Source organism: Lipotes vexillifer, unplaced genomic scaffold, assembly GCF_000442215.2.
Source record: "Lipotes vexillifer unplaced genomic scaffold, Lipotes_vexillifer_v1.1 scaffold521, whole genome shotgun sequence".
NCBI lineage: Eukaryota > Metazoa > Chordata > Mammalia > Artiodactyla > Lipotidae > Lipotes > Lipotes vexillifer.
The window spans coordinates 1,242,508-1,252,586 of record NW_006778737.1 but is presented as its reverse complement, the minus strand read 5'-3'; the positions used below and the strand labels follow the sequence as shown (position 1 = coordinate 1,252,586).

The 10,079-nt window shown below is 36.3% G+C and overlaps 1 protein-coding gene across 1 annotated transcript; it reads left to right on the top strand.

Annotated features, from left to right (window-relative positions):
- Positions 1 to 1,405, top strand: HESX1 (HESX homeobox 1). Its single transcript, XM_007451764.1, has 4 exons — positions 1 to 161; positions 623 to 821; positions 1,110 to 1,211; positions 1,307 to 1,405. The coding sequence occupies exons 1-4, from the start codon at positions 1 to 3 to the stop codon at positions 1,403 to 1,405; spliced, it is 561 nt and encodes a 186-aa protein (XP_007451826.1).
- The last annotated feature ends 8,674 nt before the right edge of the window (positions 1,406 to 10,079 follow it).

Below are 10,079 nucleotides of genomic sequence, written 5' to 3'. Positions count from 1 at the left end.
ATGTCTCCCAGCCTTCAGGAAGGTGCTCGGCTTGGGAAAAGCAAACCCCTGCCCTGCTCCTTTTCAATTGAGAGCATCTTAGGACTGGACCAGAAGAAAGACTGTGTTCCATCAATGAAACCCCACAGGCCCTGGGCAGACACCTGCGGCTCTTCAGGTACGTCACAACTTAATTTTTAAAATTCTTTGTTAATTAGTTTGCCATGTTTAATTTGACCTTTTTTTCATACTACATAGACTTAGAGAAAAACTGCAATTTCATTCAGTTACATAATTGAAGAATCTAGCACTTCTAATGCCTCCAGCTGAGTCCTATGGGAAATAAAAAGAACATCGGCCTTAGATCCAAGTGGATATGAAGTTCACCCACAGGAAATGCCAAGAACCTTCATTTTCTTCAGAAGATCTCTGGGTTTATTTGCCATATCAGATATTCTAAATCTATTTTCACTGAAAAATAAATGACATTCAGAGGCCAAAATGCATCCTCTATCAGCAAGGCAGGGTTCTCATTTTTGTTTGCTTTTTGGATTTTGGTCGATGAAAGGTCAGTTCTCCTGTGAAACCCAGAAGAATTCTACTAGGAAAATTAAAGACAAGTTCCTGAAATTACTTCTTATAGGAAAGAGGTTAACCTATGTCTACATGTCCCGAGTCTTCCTAATGGGATCTCATTACCTTGTACTGTGAATCACTCAGTGCCAGAAGAAAGTGTTTTGAAATATGAAGATTACTTTTCAGCCTCAGAAAGACTTTCTTTGAAAAGAGAGTTGAGTTGGTATAGAGGCCGAAGACCCAGAACCGCTTTTACTCAAAACCAGGTAGGAAGTTTTTTCAACCAACGATCGTAATACAAAGGCTTTAACTGACACCCTGTTGGGCAAAAGCCTATCCACCTTGGGATCTCAGTTTAGAATCCTTATTAATGAAACAATAGACTGTATCTCTATCTCTCTCTTTAACAGTTTCTGGATAGTAATTTTTTAAAAAAGGCATACAGATTAATTGCCCAAGATTTAAATGCAGTTATGTTGCTATACAAATTAAAGTCTATTTTATGATAACATACCAAAGACCAACACTTGAAATAACTGTTTCCTTATTCTTAGATTGAAGTGTTGGAAAATGTCTTTAGAGTAAACTGCTATCCTGGCATTGATATCAGAGAAGACTTAGCTCGAAAATTGAACCTAGAGGAAGACAGAATCCAGGTAATTTTTTAATTTAGTTATTACTCGTGGTAATTAAAATGTTAAGAATAATAAAATAACATTTCTCAGATCTGTTTTCTTTTCCCTAATTTTAGATCTGGTTCCAAAATCGGCGTGCAAAGCTGAAAAGATCCCATAGAGAATCACAGTTTCTCATGGCCAAAAAACATTTCAACACAGATCTCCTGGAATAGATAGAAAACTAACCATGGGGAATTATCTTCCAATTGCGGAATATAAAGAATCAATGGGAATATCAAGTGTTAAAAATGTGACGTTTTCTTTTCTGTGTTTAATCTGAGTATTGTCTTTTTTTTCTGAAAATATATTGTAAATAATTACTATTATAACATGGTACCTATTATACTTGGGCCCTTTTAGTTACAATAAAGGCCTTTCCTATATATTTTAATAAACATTTTCAGAAAAAGCCAGCTATTTTTTGTGAGCAAATTTAATCTAATAAATTAGTTTGCTAAAATCGGTAAACTCATGACTAATTGACTCCACAACTGGATTCCATTTACAAAATAATTCAGGTCAAATAATCTGAAGAATGGCACAAAGGTGTGATTTGTTTCAGTAAGTTTCCTTCAACTGCATTTTGAAACATGATTATACTTAAATATATTAGTGTGATTTATTCAAGAATCTTTTGTTCGTCTTGATTTCTGGCATAAAGCAGTAAGAATTTCTCACCATATATCAATACAAATCCTTATAGCATTCCAGTTTCAAGTTGTTTCTTTTTAAAGCAAAGTTATTATTGCCAAAGTAGAGATGTAAAATCATGAGTTGTCTTATTCATGCCATTAGTATTGCATTGCACAAGAGAACTGAGCTACAAATAAATGCAAATTTTAAAATATTTTTCTAGTCCACTTAATGTTGTGCTTTACTTGCATTCATCAAAGTAAGAATGATCATCTGGCTTGTGTCTATTTCCAGTTTAGTGATTTCCAATCACCTGTATATTTTGTTACAAGTAATATGTTGACTGAGGAGGTAAGATAACTCTCCTGCCTTTTGTATATGTTCTGACATTGTCACTGGAAATAATCAGGGCACTTTCTGGGCCAAAACTGTATTTTCTTTGCATTTGCCACTGTACCTGCCAGTTAAAGACAGGAATAAGATAAGATGCGTCACAAGGGAGTCCTGCCACTGGAGATCTGGGTGTTTATTTTCCAGTTAATTAATGGAAGGCCAAAGTGGGTGTTCTTTTTGATATGAGCTGGAGAACGCTGACTTTGTTTCCTGGAAGCTGTATTTCAAGTTTGCCCATTTGGATTGAATTCTCCCTTGCTTGCCTTTTTTTCCTTCCTATTCCTCTGCCCTTCTTTTCTCTTCCGGTAACGACCAGAGTAGAATAATTCTTGTTGAATTATTGAATCTATGCCCATTATATATTTTTTTCTTTTCTTTAATTTTTTAATTGCATGGAAAAGACTAGAGGAGTTTGTATCTTATTGCTGAGGAAAAGTAGCATGACTCAGATTTTAGAGCTTTTTAAAAATCATTTACTGAGAATAATTTGGGGTAGAGAGCTCTGTGTCCCAACAACCAGTGAGCAGTAAGCTGTGCTTATCCTGTTTCACTATTGCTGAGATGGAGAGAGAGGAGGAAGGGCAGCAGGGAAGTAAATGGAAGACCAGAAGCATTAAATGTTTTCCAAGAAGTCTCTGCTGTCACCCTGTGGAGCCACTTTTTCTAACATAAAGAGCTGCTTTCAGTAATATTATAAAATTCAAAGCACTATTTATGAAATATATTAGTCACAATTTATCCACCAAGAGCTTTCTTTGCTCTTCGTAGGTTCCTATGAAATCATATTAAGGTGGAGGACTAGAAGTCACCAGGAGTGGGTTTGAGGGGAAAGGGTCATGTGATGGGTAAGTTTTTTCAAATAGCCATTTATTTTAATCCCGAACGTCATGTTTACATACTGTAAACAATCCAAGCAGTATAGAAGTAGAGTAAAACCTCCCTCAGATCTCATCCTTCACAGATAACCATCATTAAACATTTTTGTAGATCTTTCTGTGTATAAAAGCATGTATATATCTATATATGTATATACACACATGTGTATATGTTTGTTGTTTTTGCTGCTGTTATTTTTTTTAATGTCATCACATTTGACATTCTGTGCATCTTTCCAACATCTTGCAGTTTCGGACATATAGCTCTGTCTCCATCTTAATGTTTGCTTGGCTTAGCAAGTCCTGTGTATAACTATTTCACAATGTTAATATTTAAGTAGTTTTGAACTAGTACTCTTCACAAATTGAGATTTTTCAAAGTAATCATAGGTTATCTAGAATTTCTCTAAAATTAAACCTAACCCCCCAAATCTGAGAAGTATGAGGATTCTGTATAAAATTATAGACTTTAGAAGAAAATGAAACAGCATCACAAACATTCATCGACAACTAGAAGTGCATTTAAAGTTTTTTTTTTTTTTGGCCACACTGCACAGCATGCGGAATCTCAGTTCCCCCACCAGGGATCGAACATGGACCCCTTGCAGTAGAAGTATGGAGTCTTAACCACTGGACTGCCAGGAAGTCCCTAAACTATTTTTTAATTATACAAACTTACCATATCTATAAAAAGTCTGGTGAGGAAAGAAACATAGTAACTCTAGAATATCATTATCTCATTATTTTCCAGTGACAGCTTAATATAACTGATTTATGTGATTCTAAAATTCAGTTTTGTGTATAATTGAAATAAATAGTGTTTATAACCTGTTATGTATTTATAACTGAAATCATTAATAATAGAAATTATGCATCTATAACTAGAGCAAGTAACACTTAGAAGTCAGAAAAAATTAAATATAGAATTTGTAATATTAAAGAAGTAACTATGAATGTAATACGCATATCCTTTTATATTTTCAGATACTAATAACAATATTATTAAATATTGCAAAGTGAGTTCATAATATGTAAGAATATTCAAGAAGTAAGATAATATACAAGATCACTAGTGTATTTCCCCTAAAATCATTTCCAAAAACCTAAAGGATAAAAGGCTGTTCTTGTTAAAGGAAATAATGGGTCAGTAACTCTCTTTAACAATTAAAATTGCTAGTAAATTGGAGAGAATATGATGATATTCAAGGGAAAAACTGGACTTCAGCTTTGAGGAAAAATCAAGCAAGATGAAAATGGAAATGAAAACCCCAGATAAAATTATCTTTCCCTCAAAACACGAAGGCTGTCTCTAATCCACAGCTTAACTCTGCTGCTAGTAATTCCAAGCTTTTGTCTCCATTAATGCTTAGGACAAGGTGAACAGTAGTAACAAATCAAACTAATGCAGTCAGGCTAATACCTGGAGCGTCTCTATTATCTGTCGACTGCCTAAATAAGGTTATTTGGTCTCCCGTAATGGCATTTGTCTCTTGTGAAGCCAGCCAGACAAAGCCCGTCACTAACGAGTGCTGGTGGAAACAATGGCTGTGTGTGCTGGTGGTCAACTTTTGAGTTAATCAGTGTTAATAGCCGCTTTCACCCCCTGCATCTTGTCACACATTTATGTGAGTGGCATAAATCCCCCATTACCAAACCCAACACACACCGTCAACCTGGGCCTTGTACTTACTTCTAGTCCGTTTGCTGTATGCTAGTCCATTTATTGATACTTGATGTGGAACCCAAATCGAAGTACGACAAATAATGACTTGCTATTTCCATTTCACTGAGCCCCGTAGGACTAAAAGGCCCTCCATGTGCCTTTGGCTAAATTTAATGTTCATCTTGACTGTTCTGTCTCCTGCTGGGGCACCAACCACAGCAGCAGAGCAGCCAAGGCAGCTCTTGGTGGCTCCCACACTCTACATTCCATTAGACTCATCTTTTCCATTTTCCTCCCTCCTATTTTCTTGTTTTCCACCCTTTTCCTTTTTTGCCTGCTAATGCCTTGGTAAGCTTGTTGGTGTCAACAGGCTTTACTGAGTCCAGCAAATGAACTTTCAGCCTAAAAACTTTATTGCTTACCTTCAGTCTAGTAAAGAGTTACCAACATGTAGGAACTTAGAGTTTGTTCTCTTCCTCCAGGCTTCCATGGGTGGCCTAGTGGGCTATCTCCTTTATTTAGCATTTTATGGCTGGGTGATTTCAGTGAAATAAATGATACCATAGTTTATGTCCTATTTACCACATTGTAAGCTTGAAAAACTATGCACCTATTATATCTAGTGTTGGTCAGGAAATTGCATAACAATTTGTCGTTTTTATGAGGCCCAGCCACTTTGATGGTTATTTATGGATTTGTGTTGTGCCACCAGCACTGCTCTTCCTTGATCTCTCTAGTTCAGTCAAGTCAGTCAATCAAAACATACTCATTGGAGGCAGCCTAGCCCTGTAGTCAAAAATTGGGCTATTGTCTGGTCACCTGGGTTCAAACCCCAGCAGCTATTTAACTTTGGGCCAGTTAATCAATCTCTTTCAGCCTCAGTTTCCTCATCTATAAAATGGGGATAATAAAGGGACCTATTTCATAAAATCATTGGGGGAATTAAGTGAGATAATAGATAAGACTTAGACTAATGCCTGGCACATATAAAACACTCAGTAAATGTTAGCTCTTGTTATAATAATGTGCAAGGGAATATAGAAGTAAAGGCAGTGGTCTAGAACAGTGTTTTCATGTCTGGAACAATGTATGGCACATATTAGGTTCCAAATCAATAGTCATAGAGCAAATGAAAACAGTTCTTGGTCTCCAGGAACTCACCATATGGTGGAGAGAAAACCTATTCAACAGTTATTTAACAAATATTTATTCAGTGTCTGCTGTGAGCCAGTCACTGTGTGAGGCTTTAGGGAAGGAGTGGTGAACAAGTCAAACAAGGTCTCTGCTGTTTTAGAACTTAGCATACCCAGTGCCCAGCACAGTCAAGGCAAGTAGTTGGCCCACGATAGATGGTGAATGAGTGAATGAATGAATGACAGAGAAAAAACACAGGGAAGTATATAATTAGGGACTAAATTAACGTGTGTAGATGGTTAGGACTACTGTAGACTATAGGAGGGGAAGGATCAGAGAGATGTGTAAAGATCAATCCTCAACTTGTTGCCCCTACTTGAATGCATCTGGGAAAAGGCCAAGGCTTAATGTGGGAAGGAGCTGGGTGTTGGTGGAAGGGTGAGGGAACAATATGTGAGAAGACTCAAAACCTGGACAGCATGAACAGTGGCCTCCTTAGGGTGGCAGGTGCCTATTGGCAGGGCCAATTTCATGGCCGTGGAACCCACGCAGTTACACAGGGCCCTGTGCTCAGAAGGGCCCTGCATTTGGTTTCATGCTCTGCTGTTGCCATTTTGAAATTCTTAAGTTTTTGACCAAGAGGTGCCACATTTGCATTTTGCACTGAGCCCCTAAAATTCTGTAGCCAGTCCTCCCTGTTGGAGGTAGATACAGAAAAAGGCCAAGGAAGTAAAATTTGATACGGTGGTAAATAGCCACATTTGGCTATTGAACTAGTGTTGCAGCATGGCTTAGGAAGATAGAAGCAGGACGCAGGGAGAAGAAAAAGGCTGGATTGAGGGGATCAACCTATCTGCAGTTGCAGTATGTGCTTTTTTGAAGTTGTTGAGGGCCTGGATGAGGGTGGGGTGGTGAAGATGGAAAGAAAAGTGGAGATTAGAGAGAGAAGGGAGCTTTGGCAGGTTTTGAAAACTAAGTATGTGGGAAAAGGAGAGAAGAGTGAATTAAAAGTGCTGCAAGCTTTGGGACGTTTGAAGATTGCTAAATATGCAAGAACTGGATCATATTTAGCCCACAACTTACACACTCAGGCAGCGAACTTTACTTACCCACTTTTACTTCCGATGTTATCATGAGAAAAATTTTTTCTTAGCAATTTGCAAAGTAATCCCTGCAAATAATTTTGCAAGCAATTATCATCCCATGAGTAATAACAGTAACTCTGCTGACAAATTTTTCTCATGATCTACAATTCTTTGATTGCTGTGTGGTTTTCCCACTGTGCTCTAGCTTTCCAAGAGGGTACCAAAGCTTTAAAACACTTTAAAATCATTCTTACTAGGAGATGAACAATAGAGAAAAATGTTAGAAGTATTTTAACAAGGCAAAAAATTCCTGCAAAATTAAATGAGAGCCAAAATGATTGTGTGTGTGTGTGTGTGTGTGTGTGTGTGTGTGTGTGCGTGCATGTGTTAGATATAATAAGCATGGAAATTGAAATTTATGGAAAGTTTTACTTTTTTGATGAGTTATCTCAAAAATTCAAACTGTATTCAGAAAATTAATAACAAAGCTTTTAAGTACCTTTAAAGATGACATTGCTTCTTTGCACTATTACTACAAAAATGAAAATCTTTTAATTATTGCTTGTTTTACCTCATCCTAACATTGAGTAGAATAACTTTTTTTTAACTTTTGCTAATTTCATAGATTAAAATTGGTTTCTCATTATTTTAACTTGATTTTTTGAGGTTTAACTTTTTGTATGTAAACTGATATCTTGTATTTTCTCACTTGGTCAATCCTACTTCACCTATATCTTTCCTAGCAGTCTGTGGTATGTTGAATCATTGTTCACAATTCTTCATGCCCTCCATATTTTAAAATTATTCATCTATATTCTTTGCCATGTGGCCTCCCAGTACCACTCATTATTGAGAGCACAGTATATTTTCCCATCCCATTGATGTTGGGTTTGGTCATGTGATTTTCTTTAGCCATTGGAATGTAGAGAGAAGTGATACTGTCCCACTTCTAGGATGAGGCTTCAAGAGACAGTATATCTTTCCCCTCACCTACTTGCCTTCTGCTATTGGTAAGAAAGGAACATACCCAAAGTAGCAGCTACCCCTTTAGGCTGGGCTCCAAATTGAGAGTCGTGAAGCAGACCTGAACCCAACCTGCAGTCTGCAACCAAGCCCAGCCAACCGGCCTACATTCTCCCCAGTCCCAGACCTGTGAGAGAGTTTTCAACCACTGAGTTTGAGGGCTTATAAAAACAGCATTACTGTACTAGTACAGAGTCTGATAGCTTTTCTTGTTGATTTTTAGCAGCTAGTTATATAGTAAACATTTGATTACCATATTTTAACTCATAACTTCTTAACATTTGCCCTTTTTGCAGATAGAAATTTAAATTTTTAGACAAATATCAGTCTTTTCCTTTATGATTTTTTGCACTGCTTTGTCTGACACCTTCCCATCCCTGTGATCACCTAGTGTTCTTCTTATTTATTAAGTTATTTCTATGGTTTTTAGATCTCTGTTACTTTTTTTTTAGTCCATCATCTTTTTGCATAGTGAATAGAATGAATAGAACAAACCTCCTCACCAAAGTCATAAAGGTGACAGATGATGATACTAATAATATAAACAATAATTAATACCACCATTTATTAGGTGCCCGCTACAAACTAAGCAGTATGGTATTTCACGTGAATTATCTCATTTAATTTTCATAACAGCTCTGCAAGGTAGATATAGTCAACCCACTTCAAAAATAAGGAAACCTAACCCAGATATTTTTATTGTGGTTTATTATCCCCATTTTACAGATGAGCAAACTGAGGGATACCAAAAGACTAAATAACTTTCAGGGCCACACAGCTAGCAAGTGGCTTAGCCAGGATTCAGGTAGGGCATGTTCTGTCCAACTCCAGAGTTGCCTCCCCACACTAAGCCTTCTAGCAGACATAGTCACAGTCAGATGTCAATACCTAGAAAAATACACTGAAATTTTATTTTCTTCCTTTCTTTTTTTGGGGGGGTGGCAGTATGAAATATGAGTGTTTGATAGCTAAGATAATCAACATCTCTTAAGTTCCAAGAATCCCTTACAAATAATACATTCTCCAAATATAAGTGGTATTTTGGCTATAAATATTAGCCAAAATTGTGTGTATAAATATTAAACCTTACAATTTAGATTTAACAAAATCACTAGGTTAAAGTCCTTTTCCCCTAAAATAGCGATAAGAAATTTGTAGAAGGAATCCAGATCTACTCATTCATATAGAAGATGCCAGTATTCCACTTACAAAAACCATGGTAATAGACTTTTAAAAAATAGAATGTCGAAAAAAAAAGAAGCAAGTTACCGAATATGTATATTATAACATTATTTCTGTAAAAAAAATGAAAGTAAACTAAAATAAATCTAAGTGTGTTTAAATGCAGGGACAAGATCTGAAAAGATATATAATAAGTTGTTGAAGCTATAACAAGTGGTTACTATGGGGAGGGCATTAAGGGGAGGGTCGGGCGTGGGGGTTACTTTTTACTACTTTATGTGTCTGTGTGTTGTAGGATAAGGATTAGGAGTAGGGGCTCTGAAAGGGATTCGGTTAAAAGCACCACCAGAAAGAGAAAGTCTAGAAAATGCAAATCAAAACCACAATGAAATACCACTTCATACCCATGAGGATAGATATAATTTTTTAAAAAGGTAGATAACAAGTATTAGCAAGGATATAGAGAAATGAGAGCCTAAGACATTGCTGGTGGAAATGTAAAATGGAGCAGCAACTTTGGTTATCCTTTGTGTGTTCCTCAAAAAGTTAAATGTAGAATTACCATATGACTCATCAATTTTACTCCTTGGTATATACTCAAGAAAACTGAAAACATACATCCACACAAAAACTTATACATGAATAATCATAGCAACATTATTCATAGTAGCTAAAAAGTGGAAACCACCCAAATGACAATCAACAGATGAATGGATAAACAAAATGCGGTATAGTCATACAATTCAGACATATTATTCAGACATATTATTCAGACATAAAAAGGACTATTATTCAGACATAAAAAGAAATGAAGTATTGATACATTCTACAACTTTGAAAACATTATCCTAAGTAAAAG